Below are 21,739 nucleotides of genomic sequence, written 5' to 3' on the forward strand. Positions count from 1 at the left end.
TTTTTTGTTAATAATCAGTCTACATATTATTTCTTACGTGTTCCAGTAACCACATTACACTGACAAAACATTATAAAGATGAGATTAAAGTTGAGACTATGAAGTGAAACATGCTGACAATGTATGTACAGGGGAACAGAGAGTTGTACACACAGGTTTGTATATAAATCATATAAGATTTGATAAATATTATAATTGATAGCGCGAAGTGTTAAATTGATTAATCTAGATGTATAACAACAAATTTCACTGCATATAAAACGAAAATAAAAACATAAACACACGGATATTAATCGCATTTTAACAGGGAAATATTTTTCCAGATACGTCTGAAAAGAAGGGGGACGAATGCAGAAGTCAAGCGAAACCGAAAACTCCAAAAAGAATTGTATTTGAAGGTACGGTATCATTTCTTTACTTTTACTTTTTTAGTTTTTGCAGTAAGTATAAAGTGTATTTTACAACAGAGAATACAGGCGGTCAGCAGTCATACTTAAATTCCACAAATAAAAATATTTAGTACGAACATAAGTAAAACATTTGATTTAAGAAAATTGAAACATCAGTCTGTATAGCTGTGAAGAAAAAAGTCCTTCCTTTTTTGTGACTTCATAAACCCAAACGACATTTAGAAGGATACAATAATTTAATTCAAAAACAAACTCCGTATACTAATTAGGCTATTACATTTAGGGATATTTGATTATGGTTTATTAAATCATATCAAATTGTGGTTCACGTCATTAGTTTATCTTTCCACTTTTGAAATTTATTAAACGACCTCACGACATTAGCATTTGACTTCCTGAAAACGTTCTATGTGATTAGGAAACAACTATGAGCATTGTTTCATCTATTTCAAAGAGTGTTTGTGTTGGAAACAACTTTTAAAGTAAGCAAATGAAACTATTCAAATAATGATACATACACGAAGGCCTTATATTTTTTCTATAATGATCAACTAATTAAAAAAAATAATCATTTTCTGTATTCATACATAGTTTAAAAAATTATTTTATTGATATATTTTATATGTAATAATTGAATAGATGAAAAAAAAACCAGAATGATTATAAAAATATGGTTTATACAATGTATACCGATTATTACGTCCAATACATGTACAAAATGTATATGAACTATAAACTTCCTTGTAAAGCTTATCCGCTATTGATCAGTATTAATTATTTAAAAACAAAAAATATGAAAAACGTCTCTTCACATGAATAAACTAGGTTTTGATTTATAGGACATTTTACATATTTTCTCAGCACACTACAGAAACTTCGTGGAGTGGACATTCGTATATTTTTGTTTGGTATTTGCGCGATACACTGTAATTTTCAGTTCTGATTCTTTGTTCATTCAATCTTTGTGTACATATGCACTTCAAACAGATCACATTTCATTTCATGCAGAATAAGCAAATTTTAAGACATTAAAATATTATATAAACATTTTAATTTGCTGTTTTTGTACTTCTAAATACTAGAATATTTTAAATAAACATCAGCGTTGTTAGAAAATGTCTCCCAAACTTCCATTTCCAATTTTACAGCATTCAAAATGCAAGGTTTCGATCGGACGTAATAAAAAGTTATTTTTTTATTCAATAACATGGACTACATGTATATATCTATGTAACTATTAGTATATTAGTAAATTATAATACATGTGTACACGCCCTATGAATTTTTCATCAAAGTTGTATTACCGTGAAGACATATTTGTTTTCTGATTGTCAAAATACTTTAAGCATTATTCTCAATATCTTTTGGGGTTTATGAAGACATAGACACAAACGGATGGACATTCTTCGCGTCTAAGAAAAACATTTTTCCTTATAATGCTCATAATTTAATTTGAATAACTCAAGGTGCTTCCACTAGTGATTATGAATGAATTTCCGTGATATTACTTACTTCTAAAATAAAACAAATTCAGTTGTGGCGCATTGATATATATGTTATGACCGCTAGTAAAATGCCCCGCGAAAACGTTCCGTATGTGTGAAGACATAATATTCGACGTACAAGGTCGGTTTATGAAAAGATATCCTCAAAAAATAACCAATAGAAATGAGTGTAACATATGAAATTAAAATATAGTAGAATAGCCTATGCTTTAGAATATTTACTCAGCAATAATAGTTATTGTGCATGGTCTAACATGCATGCATGTGTATTCATGTACATTTCTGTACATTGAAATTAAAAGACTGAAAATATGTCTGTAAAATATATGTACACCATGCACATACCTGGAACTTCATCAGAAGATGAAGTGAAACTGCATTGGCTTTTCAATTTTTTTTTAAATTTTTACTGTAATCTAACCTTTTGTCTAGCCGATAGTCTGTCTACTCATTGTCAATTTATAAACACATCTTTACATTGTTTTTTTTCCTATATATTTATCTTATATATTCAATTATAGATATTCCTCTTACCAAGATGAAAATTGATTGATTTATGAATATAAAATTCATTAAAGAATGTCATCATGAAAATCGTAAGAATATTTATAAATTTGACCTGATAACAATTTGTTTATTTTACAATTTTAACAGTTGAAGACCCTCCATGTCAAGAGTTGAGTCCTATTGTCGAATCTGTACAGACAGTGATAGGAGGGTCTAATGCAGTAAGTGATGGGGTTGTTGGAGTGATGGATTCCTCCCTGTTGTACCTCCTGTCTGATGACAACGTCAACAAGTAAGAGAATGAAACTTTACATGTGCAGCTGTAACTAATTTAACTTATTATATAATATGTGTATCTATATATTGCCGAAATGAAATGATAGGGGATGTGAATGTTGCGCAGTGGTAGAAGGCGCAGCTATGTTTGGCTAGGCGATTAGGTGCCGTAGATAGTGAGTTCGAGGCCCGGATAGGGCACGAGTCAATAAAATGTCATGCTTTGTTAAATTGTGTTTCTTTGATATTCTATATATTGACGAAATTAACTTTAAAAGTAAAATAATATACACTTTCTTGTTTATTAATGAAATTATATAATATCTTATCAATTGAGTTGCCAAAGTAAAAACTACAATTTTGTTCCTTTTCGTTTTACGTTTGATTTGTTTTAGAAATGAATCTTCAGCAAAAAATGGTAAATGCAATGAATATTATTGATTCGAATTGATACATGCACCAACTCATTCTAGTTACATATTTATTAGATATTAAAGCGTAATTGGGAAAAAAACTTTTTTTTAGTGATCTTGATGACGGACCAGGACCGTACATGTCTCCATGTTTTGTGGATGGCCCAGCACCGCCTACTATAAGTATCGGACATGCCGTTGTGACAACATCATCCACTCCATTATCTACCTCGTGTACATGTACTATATCCAAGAGAAGTCATCAACAGCAAATTGAGGAACTCACTGTCAAAAAACTGAAACTAGAAATCGAATACTTTGACCTCAAAGTAAAATCACTCAAACGTAAATTAGAAGAATGAAATGTCGATCCATATGTGCCTCATGAGTTACAAATTCCATTTTCATGTAAAATTGTTAAGCTAACTATTTCTGTTCGCTTTTGTTCATCACTATCAAATTCAACATGCACTGCCCAATCTTGTATTTATGTAGTTATGTAGTATATTTATTTGTTATTCTCTTTCTAGAAATCATTTCCCAATAAATACCATTTAATTTCTTTTAAATATGTTTGCAATTATTGTGTCGAATACAAAATGCATTATGTACAGTTTACTAAAATTTAATAAATTTAATTCAATTAAATTAATCACCCTTGTTTGTTTACTTTAATTGAACGATTCGAAGAATCTATCTTCCTTTTAAATGTTCCTTAAATGCAAAGATGAATAGCTGCATTTTGATTTGAATATAACATTGAGTTTCGATGAATTTTAAAATATATTTTTTTTTCAATTTTCAACTATCAAAAATGAAAGTAGAAGTTGTCAATGTAAACAGAAGTTTTATTTAAGGGTCATGCTTATTTTATAAATGTTGTTTAAATGGCTTTTCTTCTAATTGTTTCAATGTCAGATATTTATTTGTTGTTTTTAATGTCGCAGAGTAAAGCAACTTTTGTCTAGAACTGCTCAAATCGCTCTGACAGTGGTGTGTTTACCTTTTTAGGTTAATTATCTTGCCTAAAATTCATGTTTTCACCTCCTTGGTATTTATGTAGCACATTTGTTTAAGGTGCGTGACTTCGGCTCGGGTATGGGTACAGTGGATATATTGTACCTGCTGAATCGTATTGATCAACAATTTGTAATTACAACGGTATCAATTAAACTACTAAACAATGACGTGGAATTTGTCAATATTTTGCGTTATATGTTTCATAAGAAATATAGAACAATATATTTATGCCACATTTTGCTTCTTGGTTATGGAAAAATATTAGTCTGAGCGAACTGTCCCTTTAATAGTCGCTACTGCCAATTAGCTCAACGATCGCATACGCTCGTATACAGTAAACACAAGTTTATAACGATCAAACATGCTTACTCCATGCTTACTTCATGGTTATAACGTAAGGTTTAGCAATTTTCATTCCTGTCAAGTTTCCTATAATATGTTTTAAATATATGTATAACGAACTATGCTATAACGAAGTGATTGAAAATTCTGTCCTATTATTATAAGACATTCAAAAGTATATGAAATATGTATTTGTTATAGTAGTGGATCCTGTCTGTAACTAGCTATAATGTTGTAGCTCAAAAGACTTTTAGACAGAAAATGGTGTCGAAAGGTATAGTAGGCCGGGTACGTATATTCGTTCTAGTCTGTAACCACAACTAATGCTGTAGCGAGAAAACATTAAAATCGACATAAACAGATAAGAGCCGGTTTTTCCTCTACATAATATACTGGTGTAAAGACACGTACACCAGTTATTCTGTTGAACATACTTGATAAGGATCTACAAAAACAATCAATATATTGTAAACCGTGAAAGTGAAAGTTTAAAATTTCGGTGTAAACCTGTGATAGCAACAGCGACCTTGACATTGCAGGCAAATTACGTCATTGTGAGACAGCTAGGACAAGGACTCGTAATCGTATAACAACGAATTCTTAAATATTTACTTTATTAAAAAAAGGAATTAGAGTGTAAACAATGATTAATATTGCATTGATTGAGTACCACCTTCTCAAGATAAAAAAATGTATGTACGTACATAGCTTCTCTGCAGTATCTCTGTCAGCCATATTGTTTTAGGCAAAGAAAAGTCAACAATAATTAACACAAAATATTGTTGTGTCAGGATGTGTGTCACAGCAAGAATTCGACTAGAAATCGCTGAGTTCTGCTAGACAGCGTTTAATCGCGGCAAAACTCAACAACAAAAGGAAGTATATTCATCAACATAACAAAAGGGTTCGGAGCCGGAATATCCGGACGTGGTAATTTAACTGCGAATTATAATGTTTTTGTCACAATATCATTGTCTGTACCGCTACCTAAGTGTCGAATGAGTTCATGTAAATACTCCTAATGCTGATCTGCTTTCAGAGCTGCGAATCTTATTTTGTAAACATAACAACGTACCGTATGTGAACTACTATAATATGATGACTATACGTTACGTATGCCATATTATCCATGTGTATATTGGCGCATTTAAATGCACTTGTCTTTTATTTATGACTTTAAAATTGTGTTCTCAGTACAGTAGCGTGTACATTGTCCCTTATCATTATCAAAGTACTGAGAGTACTCGGGAGTCCAGAGTCAGGTATGCCTTGGGAGGTAGCTCCAAATTAAAATAAAATCATCAAGTCATTCGCCCTTCTCCATTGCAAAGTTACGAAATTTTACAAAACTTGTGAAATATATTTTAATATTCTTCAATCATTTAACTGCAGGCAATTGTAACATGTAGCACTTTATTTTGTTTAATGTCTATTGAATCAGAAAATCATACAGATTTGTTTCTTGATTTTTAGAAAACAAGGATGAAAGAACGCAATTTACCTGATCAAGAAAAAATATTTCATTGAAAAAATGGTTTTAGCTGACCTAATTTTCCAAACTTCCTAAATATGTTAACATTTACTATTCTGCAAATAACACATCATATAATATTATACTACTGTGTCATAATATTATTATCCATAGACCAAGGTACACTTGTTTCATTTTATATAAGCAAGATAAATCAAGCAAAATAGAAAAAAAAGTATTTAGTTATCAAAAGTTATGTTTATTTACTACAAAATGTTGGTGTTCGAGGCCTAATTCTTGTCTACATTATTGAAAAAGACATTTGTCAACTACATGTTATCGGCTACTTAAAGCAATCGAAAGTAGCTAGACACCTACTCGTAAACAACCACCTGGCGCGCATTAATGCGATCTAAGTTGTGTTTGTATCAGAGTTGTAATTTCAAATTAAATATACATAGACAAGTTCCATTGCTGAAAGACTTGTAAAACAACGAACAGTACATTTCTTATGTTTTGTTCAAACAACATATATTTGACATATTTTTGACAAATACAAATAAATGAAAAGTCAACTTTCTACATTTGCTTTATCTTCACTATTCATCATCTTTCCTCAATATTAGATAGCACTGAGTATAATAAATACGTGTAACTTAAAAATATCTAAAGAGACGGGAACAGCGGTCTGATTTAGTTGAACGTAATGAAAATAAGTTTTTTCCCAAACGCTCGCTGTGGCTAAAGTCAGACATTGCCTGACTAAAAATAGTTTATCGGAAAACAGGTTATTATAAATACCACCATGTCGCTATTATCGATTGAGCAAACAATACTGTGCTACGGTGTCACATCTGAGTAATAACATGACTTATGATCGGTCGAGTATCCCACTCCAAACATGATTATTTTGAATTTATCATGTCCCAAAGTACACTTAGTAGGTAAATATATTTTTATGTGTATGCTAGTATCATTTTTCTTATTACGTCGACCTAATGGCTGAACTATATCAGCAACTAATGGCAAAATTATGCCACCATACATAATTTCTTGTGTGTAACTATGACCGGATAATGTTTTTGTACCTTAGTACACTAGCGGTATGGGATCAAAATGAAACTGCAGTGATCAAGATTTATAACACGGATGAAAGGATCCACGTCTTTTTCATCCGGTTATGAATAGATATCTAGATTTGGACATTGTGATGGACAGTTACTACATGAATTGTACGTATTTCACACCTGTTTGTCGGTGTTTGGGTACCCATTGATGTTTTGATTGACTTAAAAGAGCCTGTAAAGGGCCTAGAGACTTGAATAAGTTTACCTACAACCATTCGATTGGGAGATGTGTATGACACCGTGCACTTAATGATAAACAATCTTGATGCCTAGAGATCTAAATATGTTTGACTACGCATATTGAGTGGAGCTAACATTCGATTTGGAGATATTAATGATACTGTACACTTGAGGCTCAAACGCGGGCTTTCTGATATCAAGACGGGTCAGTCGGGTATTTACAATTGCCTAAGTTACATGTCTATCTGGTAAATACCGGTAGAGTTGGCAAATGTTGTGAATATAGCATAAGGTAAATACGTTATAGCTTAAATTAACATTATTCCGTTGTTATATCCTAGGAGTCATGGGTGTAGACTTGGCGCTGTACCGTGCACGTGTCGGCACGTTCACTCACGTGACTGCCAGAAATGTTCTATCAAACACGGAGTACATATATAAAGAAGTTTCCAGCTTTTGGCATAGCCTTACACATGACAAACTAGACAGGAAAGGGGCTGTATCATTCATTGATCTGTTGCTACGATTACAAGGAATAGAACCTAACCCCGGCCCGAGGGATAGAGATCAGCAGGTATGTATTAATGTATTACTAAGAAGCATCATCTCTCGCTGTCTACCTATATCAAACTAAGCCTACGGTAAAATTGGTGGGAAAGGAAAGGTTAAAAGAAATGTAATTTATAAAGCTTTAGTTTGGTTTTATTAGGTTAATGGACTACCAACAGCCAAGGTCATTTAAGGAGGTTTCTAGTTTATTGGTGGATGAAAGCCGGAGTATCAGGAGAAAAACCACAGTACCTGACAACTGCCCAATATGGAATTAGAACTCGCAACCAAGAGGTAGCGGGCAAGTGGTAATATGTCGGGACATCTCAGTCACCGCGGTCGAAATGAATTAATATTCGTTGAATTTTAGAAATGCCTATCATATACTTTGATGTTTGTGCATGTATATATTCATTTTTGTTTCTTGTTTCTTTGACAGCCGCTTACATCGGAACAGACAGAAGGTAGCAATGATGTACACATCACTATGGGTAAGTGAATTTTCATCAACTACGTGTTTGTTGAGTTTGTTAAAATAGTGTTCAAAAGATTTTTACAACTTATTTCAAGTCTTTATTTATAGCTGATCCATATTTATTTTGTTTGGTGAATTAAAAAAAAGAAATAATCATTTTTTGATCATTGTTATTACCTTTTTATTTAATTTGATTATTTCTTCTTTTCATTTTAAATTAAGTTGCATACCAGCAAACACAGAAAATGATTAGATAAATTATGCATTGTTTAGAGTGTGGATCAAACATTCCTTTTCTAAGTTTACTAGAGTTGTCAAACCGGTCAGAATTCACTTACTGGTTACTCGGAAATTCTTCCGACCGAGTCACCGGTTAATCGGTGAACTTAGAATCAAGGTGATATATATAATAATTATTATTATGCGCTACAGATTAGCTAGTTTTGCTAAAGACCCGACAACATTTAAAATGAAGACCGTCTCGCTGAATGAACAGTTTCAGTTCCGATATTGTATATTTTTTTACATTAGTCGCTATAACGTACTATTACGACCGCCTTTGACAATAAACTGGTACATATATAATTGACCTTATGATATCAACCTGTATTCACATTAATGTTTACTATTAATCAGGGTAGGCCTGTGGTTCAAAATGATTGTTATATAATAAATTTGAGACCTTTACATCAAGAGATATACAGCTATACATATGTTAAAGGACACGTGTCTGGTTGTTATCATTTTTTGACCGATATCGCTTTTTTACACGAAACACACAAATTATCGAATTATCTAGTAAGGATGAAAGGTGCCATTACTGATCTTTTGTTTTCTAATCATTGTAATGAAAACATATATAAGATATCTGTCAGGCGAACACTGAAACACGTACATGTATAGACATTTTATATAATAAGCATCGCAGCTTCATTTACCAGCCCATCAAATGGTTTGCATAAGGACCGAGTTTCCTTGTGAAAACACAAAAAGGGCCCGATTCTTCCTTCTACCGTTTTCTTTAAAGAATATTAAACTAAAGCCACCATGCACGAGACAGACAGACAGACAGACATTCTTTATTTCCTCTGAATCGAGATTGCGTACATGTCATTTTAACATTTCAATTTAACTGCAAAACGGACGTATTTACATTATAATTACAAGAACTCAGTCATTGAGGAGTACATTCATCTCCGTAAGCATCCCTTCCACTGCATTGCTTAGAGCAACCATCATATTCTGCCATTCGATATCCTCCAATTGAATAAGTGTCCTTCCGCCAAGAATGAATGAACACTTTTCATCTGGCTCTAATGTGTCAAAACAAAAGTATTTCTCTACGCTAATACAGTTTACAATTTTCCTAGATTTCTGGAAGCATGCATCAGAAGTTTATAAAATAAACATTGACATAACGTTAGCATGTTTTATTACAACAGCGGTAAATGTTCATCCACCTCGGGTTTAGTTTTAATATCTATACTGTGCAAATGTGTCGAACATTAATTAACATGAAACTTTCAGTTGGACAATAATTATACAAACAGAGACATAGATACACTGCCCTCCAAAAGTTCTGTTACATTTGTTAAAAATAGCTGAGAATTTACTTCTGAGAAAACTATCGAAAAAACAATTAATCAGTTAGAGAAGATAGATATCATTTAGTTAATAATTAATATGTGTTGATACCTGCATTAATAAGGTTTACGCATTTCTGTTCTTTATGTATATTTGCAAAACTGCACGTGTAACAGATGTTTTGGAGGGTAGTGTATAAAAGCCCTAAAATTTGCATTCTATTTGAGTTTCATCATGAACATAACTAGACATACTTATGAAACCTAAATATGGTACACTACGTATTGTTTCTTTATCAAAAGAAGAGCAGAAGAATACGTATTTTCTCTTTAGTGACAAATGTTACTTATTTTACGCCATAACCACCATTGAAATGTTTGAGCTTCAAACTTTACTTTAAGATAAAAATATTAAAGATAACTAATTGCGTTCCGAACAAAAAACTATGACACTATGTTCCATATGGAGTGAAGTACTGAATGTGCATGCGCCGAAAGCAAAATAAATTATCTTTTGTTTGTTTGTTATCTTGATTAAAGATATGTGTATGCGTCGATTAAACACCTGCTCCAATTATTATTCAAATGATTAGTATCGTTTGTGCTCTGTCCGTGGTAGAACATCCTAGCTCATTCGCTTCTGAGGACACGTTTAGGCAGCTAAATCAAAGACTAGATAAGTCCATTATGGAATTATAGTAGTGAGTCAAACGAAGTCTTTCAATAGCAAAAATCTACTCATAAGCACCTTTTAGCAGCCACCCTTCAAGACATGTATTACAAAATGGAATATAACTATATATCGTTTAAAGAATATTCGGTACAAACTGTCTAAAAGTAAACTATTGTAGAAAGTATACTCTCAAAGTAGTATTGTAGTGTGATGTATATTAAGAATGAATTAAAGACAGATACACAGAAGATACAAAATAGTATCTTTCCGTATTTGTAAAGTAAACATTTCTTCTTCTATTAGTACGTTTTTATGAAGAAATAGAACATTTCAGATAGTAACATCAATCCATTCCTTGTATATATAACATTACAGATAGTAACATCTATCAATTATTTGTGATTATAACAATACAGATAGTAACATCAATCCATTCCTTGTGATTATAACAATACAGATAGTAACATCAATCCAGTTGGAGCGGACAGGGTCAGTCAGCTGATGGAAACCTTTATCCCTGTTGTAACCCCTGCTCTGACCGGAAGTAGTGTATCAGGAGAGAGTGGTGGGGTAATAGCGATAGCCAGCCAGACCGAAAGTAGTGTATCAGGAGAGAATGGTGGAGTAATAGCGATACCTGGAAACTCCTCCGGAGCAGTGGCCATCCCAACAACTGTCAATCAATGTACGGAATCGAAATATTATAATAGTACTAATTTCACTAAACTGTAGATATAGATATAATTATTTTGGCAGTACTGATATTTTTTCCAACTCTTTTTAGGACCTATCTGTAACAGTAAATCATATGCATTTTAAGTATTGTTGTTCTTAAAATGTTAGAAATTTGTTGTTGTGAATAAAATATTAAAAACTTAAAAGTAACTTTAAAGGGCATCACTTATTGCAATCAACCACTGACAGCAAAGTGCGATTTTTTTGTTAATAATCAGTCTACATATTATTTCTTACGTGTTCCAGTAACCATTAATTACACTGACAACAGACAATATAAAGATGAGATTAAAGTTAAGACTATGAAAGTGGAACATGCTGACAATGTATGTACAGGGGAACAGAGAGTTGTAAACACAGGTTTGTATGATAATTATATATCATTTGATTAACATGTCATCTGATAGCGCGATTTGAAGTGTTAATTACAAGTACATATTTAACTGCTTTATTGGATGAAAAAAGGGTTTTTTTTAGAATTTCAACTTTCCGCAAAAAAACAAAAAAAGAATAAAGAAACCAAAACCCATAAACATATTTATTGCATTTTTATCAATTGAAAGAGTAACGAACTTTCTTACTTCCCAATTATATGAATAAACGATTTTGGAAATCAGAACGTAATTATTTGTGGCGATTTTAACATTGTTTTAGGCCCTGAAAAAGACTATGATAACTATCGAAACATAAATAATAATGCAGCTAGAGATAAAATTTTAGAAATAATTGAAAGTAAAGGCCTTGTTGATATTTACAGGAATCAACATCCAGATACTAGAAAGTATACTTGGCGTAAAAGAAATCCCAAAAAACAAACTAGATTAGATTTTTTCCTCATTTCAGAAAATTTGTTGTCTTCCATAACAATGTCATATATCGAACCTGGTTATAGAACTGATCATTCTGTCCCTATGATATCTATGAAGTTTAACACTTATAAGAAAGTAAAAGGCCTATGGAAATTCAATATTTCTCTTTTATAGGATAAAGATTATTTCAGAATAGTAGAAAACGTTATTGAGAATGTTAAAAACATATTGTATTCCAGTATACAATTTAAACTCGTTTCTCTTATTCCTGATAACTAAATACAATTTGTAATCATTGATCAGTTATTTTAGAGACTTTGTTGATGGAAATCAGAGGAAAACCATTTCATATTCATCTTATAAGAAAAAGCAGCAAACCTTTAAATAAAATGAACTCAAGAAAACTACAGAAATCCTGGAAAATAGTCCAAATAGTAATAGTGAAGAAATAGAAGTCAAAAGAGAGAACTAGAAGCCATACCTTTAACAAAAACTAAAGTATTATTCGATCTAGGGCTAAGTGGTTTCAGGAAGGTGAGAAACCTACTTCTTATTTCATTAACCTAGAAAACCGCAATTTTATTTCAAAAGTAATCCCAAATCTTCAAAAACATGATACAATTATAACGGACCAGGAAGAATTTTTAAAAGAAATACACACATTTTAAAAAGATTTGTACAGCTTCAGAGAAGTTACAAATAATAATCTTGATGAATATCTACGAGGTTGTAATGTTCCTAAATTAGATGAATCTGAAGCTAATAGTAAAGAAGGTCTTATAACACTAGCAGAAGCAGATAATGTGCTTAAGAAAATGAAAAACAATAAAAGTCCTGGTTCCGATGGTTTTACTGCAGAAATTTTAAAGTATCTTTGGAAAATTCTTAAGCAATTTTTAATCAGATCTATAAATTTTGGATTCTCAGTTGGGCGGCTTTCCATAACCCAACGACAGGGCATTATTACACGTATCCCTAAGGGAAATAAACCACGTAATCTGATAAAAAAAAAACCGGAGACCCATATCACTTCTAAATATTACATATAAAATAGCTTCTGGAGTAATTTCTCAAAGAATTTGATCAGTCTTAGATAAGTTAATAAGTAATGACCAAACAGGCTTTTTATCAGACCGTTACATTGAGGGAAATGTCCGTACTTTATATGATGAGATGAATTATGCTGAAGATAAAAATATTCCAGGGATGTTACTATAAATTGATTTTGAAGAAGACTTTGATTCTGTATCATGGATTTATATTGAGAAGGTCTTGAACTATTTTAATTTTGGGAATGACATAAAAGCATGGATAAAAATATTACACAGCAATGTAAGTTCCTCTATAAATCAAGGTGGTAATAGTTCAATCCCAATCTCCACCCAACGCGGTTGTCGTCAAGGCGATCCAATCGCTTCTTACATTTTTATTCTTTGTGTTGAAGTACTTGCAGCAAAACTTAGAACCAATAGAGATATCAAGGGTATTACTATAGAAAACACACATATTCTCAATTTACAGTATGCTGATGATACTGGTCTGGTGCTAGATGGCTCTGAGAATTCCTTAGAATATATACGTGAATTAAACACATTTTCTGAAATATCTGGGCTTAATATTAATGCTGACAAAACACATGTTATTTGACTAGGTAGTAAAAAAATACAGTGATGAAACCTTCTTGCCAGATGCGAATTCACAATGGGTTAGAAATAAGTTTACATTTTAGGCATGTACGGTTTGGGCGGTTTTTGACCCCAAATCCATTAAATTTTCAAAGTTGTTATTTAGTAATTTTTAATATATTCTCCCTCTGGAGAACTAGTATTTGGAAGTGTTATTTAGAAATTTATGGTTGAATATCAAATATCCAGTACATCTTTGACGGAATAGGTATGATAGTTATGCATCATTGATATGGTAACCATTTTAAATATGCATAAATTATAAAAAGAGGAATAGAACACACCCTTGAACAAACTTTATATTTCACCTAAAGATATGTCTGAGGTACCTACATATTCTCAATCAATGTTAGGTTTGTTCAAGATTGCGCTCTATTGTTTTTTAGATGACAAAATTCTCAAATTTAGTTAATTTATGCATATTTCGGATGGTTATTATGGCAACTTAAAGCTGCTAAATTAGAAAACGCTTATTACAATTAAACCAGGGATATTCTAAATATTTCAAAAACAGTAATTTTATTTCATAATATTTCGTTTAAAAATCGATCGGTATGGAAGGTATGAAATACAGTTGTGTTCGATAATTCTGTGCGTCTGCGCATGTGTAAACGACGTCATTTCCTGCTGTCAAGAAAATAGCAGACGTTCGGTAAATTTCGTATCACGGCAAAACTTTGTCATAAATTCATCAAAGTTCGTGTTGAAATGCTTTATTGTTATAATCAGTTAGATCAAATCATGAAATGTGTTGTTACACTACATATATTTGATTTTCAGCCCTAGCTCAACAGCTGTTATATTTATAGTCAAAGCAAAATACTTTGAAATCAGTACACGACACCGATAAACCAATCTAACATGTATTGGCCTCTATACCAAATGAAATCTCCCCGAATGCGCAGACTTACCGGACATGTCAACATCCGCAGACACGTGGGGGTATCCACATTTTACTCCTTGTGACTCCAATATTTTGATAGATATTTCTTTTCTTTTCTGTTATTTCAAAAGATAAAACGTCAGCCTTTCTATTGATGTGCATTTTATTATATTAACGCGAAAATGAAATGACAGAAACAGCAACGAAAATCTTAGGTGCGTAGACTTACCGGCCTGTACCGTATATTTAGTATGTAATTCTCTCGATTATCTATCGCTGAAAATCTAGGTCAGTTCACCGTTCTGTCACAATATCATCAACTAACCAACCAAGCAAACGTTAATTAATTATGATGTCATACGGATTCTAAATTTTCAATATCTTTCCAGAAGATTCCGAAAAGAAGGAGGGCGAATGCAGTAGCCAACCAAAACAGAAAACTCCAAAACGAATTTTACTTGAAGGTACAATATCATTTCTTCACTTTATTTTTTTAGTTTTTGCAGTAAGTATAAAGTGTATTTTACAACAGAGAATACAGACGTAAAGTTGAATTAGAAAAAATCAATATAACTTTTATTTTAAAAATATAAGAAAATAAATATACATAAATGCGTTTTTATGACTTCATACCCCAAACATATATTGAGATTGACGCTTATAATGTATTCTAAATAACTGTGTGAGGTACTAATTAGGCCATCCATACATTTTCGTGATTTTACTTATTTGTTTTAAAATAAATCAAATTCAGTTCTAGCGAAAAATTATCAAGTCATTAGTTCCCGTTCCTGTATAAGAACTACTAAAGAAATATGCCTTTCACAAATTCAAGACACATACATGAATGTGAAAATAACCTCACAGTTCGTGCCGACTTTCGACTTAATTTGATTCTCAATAATGAAAAACATTTACAGATTTTCAGAGATAAATATAATAGTTTTATTAATCTAGTTCAGTTATAACGAAGCAATTGAATTTTGCCTAAATGTTGTGGAACATGTTAAGACATTATAAAACTAGTACTTCAAAGATATATGAAATATCTGTATCGCTTTTCAGATCAGTTTTTCAATGATTTACAGACATGATTCTGTTTTTATCATATAGATAATGCTGATACAATGCTACAAAGGCACGTCGACGATACCGCAGGTATTCTGGTTACCAGGACGGAGGCCGAGAACGCTGTAGTTAAACGTCTGAAGGATTACAATATGGTGATGATATCCGGTGTCACTGGAGAAGGGAAGACAACTCTGGGCAGGGAAGTATGCAGGAAACTTAGAGACGGTATCCTAGACGACAGTATCAAAGCTAAGACACCTATTATTGTGACGACTCCTCAGGATTGGAGTGACGTCGTTAACGACAAAGATGATATTGTAATTTTTGTAGATGACATGTTTGGAAAGACGAACTACCAGTCAGGGCTTTTGAATGGTTGGAAACCGTTCTTTGATAGAATATTAGCTAGTTTACGCGAAAAACAGGTGTGTATGGTAGCGACCTCTCGTACACATATACTTAAAGATGCCAGGCGGGAGTCAGGGGTACTGACCGAAATGGTAAGTGACCACTTTCTGTCGGAAAAGAAAACTGTAAATTTGACTGATGACATAAAACTGACAAGAGAAGAACGTTTGAGTATATGTGATAATACTTTCTGTCAAAGAAAGATGGGTGTCAACGACTGGTTAAGCTCTATAGACAGGGTTCGGTTGACGAGGAGTTCCCCACCAAATATATCAATCGGTTTTCCTCAAATTTGTAAGCTTTTCTTCACCAATGATTTATTTTTCAAAAAAGGAGAAGAGTTCTTCAGACATCCCGATAAAATCCTCAACGAGGAAATAGAAAAGATGCGACATACTGAACCCCACAAGTACTTTGCACTGGTTTATTGCTTCTTAAAGGACCACAGCATAGACACTAAAACACTAAATCGCGTTAGAATGACACCAAACGACTATGCCACTCTCAAGGCATACGCAGAAGTATGTGGTGTTCCCATTAAAGACAACGTACTGACCGTTCTAAAAAATGCACTTGACGCCCTTAATTGTACATATTTGACAAGACAAAATACAGTATTCACATTCAGTCATCAATCAATAGCTGACAGCATAAGTCTGGTGTTTGGGAAGGACAATCCAGAACTGATACTAGAAAGGTGTAGTGACCGAGTGATCATGGAACTGCTCGATATCTCGGAAGAGAATGAACATGACATATGCACATTGTATGTGCCTCCAGATTGTTACCAACTGCTGGTCAAAAGAATGTATAGCATGATTATGAAAAACAACATTTTTAGAATAACGTTAGAGTCATTCCCCAGGTTCTGTAACGAAAAACTTGCAGATTGTCTTTTTCAATTTATTACCACTGATGGCGATACAATGGGGTTTGTAAAGGCTCACATTGACACTTTTCATGAAATAATCATAGAATGTCTGCTGTCATGTTGTGTAAACAATGTGTTCTTTTTGAGAGCATTTTTTAAGTTCAAACTCGATGAATTCATTGTCAAACAGCAAGGTATCGTAACTTACACAAGAGATTTGTTGTTAGCATTGGAACTAACATTGACTAATAGTCTGCAATCTATGTCGCTTCTTCTGAAGAAAGGGGCGTTTCTCACTGAAAGTTGTCTTCGGCACGCAATACGTTCAAATGATGAAAAACTGATCAAGTTTGTGATATCTAAAAACATTTGGATGGATGCTGAGGTGATGAGAAACATCAGTCAGAATACCCCGGATCACATTCGTGAGGTCATTAAGGAAAGTAGAAGTGAGTGTAAAGTGAAGACGATAAAGGATCTGTATATCAAACAGAAAACATACACCAACACTAACGTTGTAGACCTGGCGAGCATGAGTCCCGCTGATATGACGAGAGCTGCTAACGAGATGGACTTCGACACGCTACATGCGATATTTCAGTCTCCAGATTTAGAAGAGCATCGATATCGGCTGATAAGGATTATACTAGATTCGAAACACAAGATGTTGGCTGACGTCATTGCACTTAAAAAGATTCTTGGACAAATTGACGGAAAGATTGTCCAACATGCGTTGTACAGCTGTGATATGGACATGTTCCGCTTCTTTCTTTTCTCATCCAATGTTGATCAATCACAGTTGAACGTTATGCTATCGGAAGCTATCCATCTTAATAAAACAGGTCACGTGGAAGTTCTGATCAAGATGGGTGGTCAACCATCGATTGACGACTTCGTCCATAAGGCGGGATCGAATTATTTTGGCGTTGAAAACGTCGTTGAAGCTATTATGAAATCAGCAATTTGGACTCCCGCGCAGCTAAACGACGCTCTTGATGCAGCTGTGAACTGTGGGTCGCATGCTACTATAGAAATACTTTTCGAAGGCGGAGCGCAGTTTACAGAGACAGCCTTGATGAGCGTGTCAAAAAGATATGGAGATCCTCAGGTCAAGAGCAGTACCATCATGACTCCTGATGAACAGGCTCAGTTGCTAAATCAAATGCTAAAAAACTTTCATGATACAGCTGCCTTCCAAAATTTGGATAAGGATGTTCCCCAACCAGTAGCATATGTTTTCTCAAAGAAAAAATGGTCTGATGGACAAATAAACGATGCTGTCAATGCTGCAATAGAATCAGGATCATATGCAACTGTTCCGTTCCTTAAGGAAAAAGGAGGGACGTTCCGACACGATGCCTTGTCTACTGCTGTAAGGAGGACGCATGAAACGAAGAAGGTCGTGAATTATATTATGAGAGCTAGAAAATGGACGGTTGACCAACTGAGCGATGCCTTGCACCTGGCTATGGTTCTTTGTAGGCCTGACGTTGTTCTAGATTTAAGGTTTGAAGGGGGGCTGTACAGTGATTCGAGTTTAGTGAATGTTCTTAATTGGAATGTTCAGCATCATCTTCAGTTAAAATTTACAAAATACATCCTCAGAGGTCATGATTGGTCGCGAGAATGTCTCATTGAAGTCATTCATATTGCAAATGAAAGACATGCCTATCTAAGTCTTGAAGACATGGAGATTGAAGTCAGGGAATCACAAGAAAATGAAGAATTGAAAGAACTCATCATTGAAACTTTACAAAGCAAAGACGAACATGGTGAGTCTTTGGATAAAGATATCAGACAAGTGAACACAGATGATTTGCTATGCGAGTTAAATATTCACTGTGATGATGATTGTTTATTGGATGCAATTGATAACAAACCGAACTGTCGAAACTACGACAGACTGAGAATGGTCCAGCTGGTACTGGAATCTAGATCCTGGTCTGCTGAGCTACTGATGAAGGCGATGGACAAATCTTTGAGACTCGGGTATACTGATGTTGTATTCTTCTTGAATGATCGCGGGGCGACGTTTAGTGATCAGAGTCTCGAATATGCAATTATGGATAAGCCAGTTGGATATGACACCTATCCACTTGTAATGTATTTACTAGAACGCCGTAAATTCAGTAATGAACATATCAACACTGCACTGCACATGTGTTTAGAAATGGGGCATTTCAAGCTTATGAAGATGCTTTTAAAAACGGGAGCTGAGTTCGCAGACACAAGTTTGCAGAGCGCGATCCACAAAAACTGGAAACCATTAGATCGCCATCCAGCCTTGGAGTTAGTCCTGAAAACTCGACGATGGGAAACAGCCGAGAAGAATGCGGCATTGTTTAACGCTGTAAAGTTAGGGGACATTAAAGTGATCAAGAGTCTGATGGGATGTGGAGGGGTGGTGTCGAGGGAGTGTTTGACGGAAGTCCTTCAGAGGAAGTGTAAACCGTCACATCGCCTCTCTCTCGTCAGGCTGCTGGTTACCGGGTCTTTGTCACAGGATCTTCTTATTGCTGTCAGGGAAGAGGCTATGGTACTATCAGAGCTGAAAGTCGAGTCTTACGTTCAACAGTTTATTGTGTAAGTTACCCCTCAAGGAACACGAGACACATTTAGACACGATTCAATCATGTAAAAGTGTGTTTAGAAGCAAGGATTAGGAGAGGACACACTGTAAGGTATCTAAGGTATTCGTAGGATTAAAATATTTAAAACAAACAAAGATTGCTATACAATCATGTGGATTACCAGTAAAACAGGACCTTCGCGACCAAGGATGATCATTTCACTGCTTTTATAATATTACCTACACTGAGAACATTTAACAGTTAGCAAAAGAAGCATGGACATAATGCGTATATTTAGTAGACGACAGAAATTAATGGTAAACTATTAACTTATTTTGGAGGTCTCTACATTCACATTATTTAAGTTATACGAGGAAAACCGTTTACAACGGTGATTTAGTCCAGAAGATAGAACAGCCATTTTGACGGTGATCAGTTGACGTTATAATATCTACGTCATAATGGCCATGTTTTCGTTGTCAGTTATACCCCTCAGACTTCGCTTTGCCTTGGTTTGTATATATGATAGAAGTCGCAAATGATTGTAAATATTAAAAGATATTTAACTTTGGTGACATATCATTTAAATGAGTGAGGTCTTTAGTTTATCTAAACAAAATTGACACATTGTCGAATCTTTTCCGAGGTTGAATTATAAACAGAAGCTCGTTTGACTTGTGTGTTTGTTCGATTTACATTGCTCTAGTCTGTATTCAATTTGTATATTAGAAGTAGTTATTCAACAAGTGTACACAGACATAATATTATGGGTTTTTTTATAAATTGATATTTATGTTTCAGTTTCATAATATATTGGACAAACAATAATGATAAAACAGATAAAGCAATGGTAAAAAGAATAAGACACGTCTTTTCTGTATTTGCTAAATGTTACGGCATATTGATGACTATAACGTCAAACTTTTCAAAGACAGACAATTAGTTATGCAGTAATTATGACCATTGCTCAGTTACACTGCAGATGTATAAATAATATGGTATTGATCTAAAAAGTATTACTGAATTTCTTTATGATTGATTATTTGGAAAGTATAGCGTGTCGTTATACCCTTTGGGTGAATTTAATATCAATAATTTTTTGTTTAAATTGAAATAAAACGCACTTTTTAAGTAAAGCAGAATGCGATGTGATATATAATGAGCAATCACTTTTAGATTGTTCAATATAAATTACCTTACAGTTTAAATATTAATGAAGTTTATTGAACGGCCGACAAAATAGTTAAATTAGTTAACTATTTTCTACATTATTGAGATAAATGCCAATCACAAAATCATTTGTACATTTTAAAGATTAGTTTTACTTATTTGTATTTTAATATACTGTAAAATTAATGTCAAATGTAGAACATTTATATACTGATAAAGGACTATATATGGTTTGGGCCCTTTTGTCCCCCAAATCCATCCAATTTTCTAATGTGTTATTTAGTTATTAATTTATTTCATTTTAAATACCTAGTTCATCCCTGATTCAATTACAATTATAACTATCCGAAATATGCATATTTTTTTAGATAAAAGAACAATGCGTATTATTTATGTATTGTAAGTTTAAATACACTGTATTATATATGAACTGTATTTTAAAGTACGCTGTATAATATATATGTACATGTGACCAGTTCTCAAAATTCTATGTACGCTGGTTTCCCGGAGAATATTTATTTCTAAATATGGCGGGAATGGAAATTCCCCAGAAAAAAAAACGCCATGACGTCATAAACTTTAATGCCAACAATAACAAAATTTGAAGAAAAAAAACGATAACACGGACAAATGTTTTCGGCAAAGGGGAAATAACCTGACAAAATACACCTTCGTCCTTTTCATGATTAGATGACATATGTTAACATTGTAAATGCTACATAATGTTCAAAGTCAAACTGATAAGCCAAATGGCTTAAAGTAATAAAGAGCATGATATCAATGCGAGATTCTTTATCATGTTTAATAAGGATTATTAAAAGTTCCGAGTATTTTCTTAAATTTTACTTCTCTAACTATTTATGAACAGTAGATTTAAATACAATGTTTGTTATTTATGTACTGTAATATGTCAATATACTATGAAACTTTTTACAATGTTAAGTTATAGAATAAGCTTACACCGGGCCATCGAAAATGATTTGTATAAGTAACATATGTTTCGAAA

At 33.3% G+C, this 21,739-nt stretch overlaps 2 protein-coding genes across 9 annotated transcripts in view; one reads left to right on the forward strand and one right to left on the reverse strand.

The window, feature by feature from the left end:
• Window positions 1-5,313, reverse strand: part of LOC138331136 (uncharacterized) — a 19,322-nt gene extending 14,009 nt beyond the window's left edge. Inside the window, exon 1 of the mRNA XM_069278600.1 lies at window positions 5,178-5,313. The gene's annotated coding sequence lies outside the window, so the exon portion shown is untranslated. The remainder of the gene's footprint in view (window positions 1-5,177) is intronic.
• Window positions 1-21,098, forward strand: part of LOC138331137 (uncharacterized) — a 22,538-nt gene extending 1,440 nt beyond the window's left edge. For 2 of the 8 annotated variants that reach the window (XM_069278604.1, XM_069278602.1), the window contains 8 exons: window positions 324-398; window positions 2,570-2,714; window positions 7,593-7,825; window positions 8,240-8,291; window positions 10,989-11,216; window positions 11,513-11,626; window positions 15,033-15,107; window positions 15,757-21,098. In XM_069278604.1, the coding sequence (XP_069134705.1) occupies window positions 2,699-2,714; window positions 7,593-7,825; window positions 8,240-8,291; window positions 10,989-11,216; window positions 11,513-11,626; window positions 15,033-15,107; window positions 15,757-19,580 (4,542 nt within the window). In that variant the 5' untranslated portion in view covers window positions 324-398; window positions 2,570-2,698 and the 3' untranslated portion in view covers window positions 19,581-21,098. Of the gene's footprint in view, window positions 1-63; window positions 156-307; window positions 399-2,569; window positions 2,715-5,311; window positions 7,177-7,592; window positions 7,826-8,239; window positions 8,292-10,988; window positions 11,217-11,512; window positions 11,627-15,032; window positions 15,108-15,756 lie in introns of those variants that run through there. The other 6 variants (XM_069278603.1, XM_069278605.1, XM_069278606.1 and 3 more) reach the window with 6 other exon arrangements.
• Window positions 21,099-21,739: the final 641 nt, after the last annotated feature.

This window comes from Argopecten irradians, chromosome 9, assembly GCF_041381155.1.
Source record: "Argopecten irradians isolate NY chromosome 9, Ai_NY, whole genome shotgun sequence".
Taxonomy (NCBI): domain Eukaryota; kingdom Metazoa; phylum Mollusca; class Bivalvia; order Pectinida; family Pectinidae; genus Argopecten; species Argopecten irradians.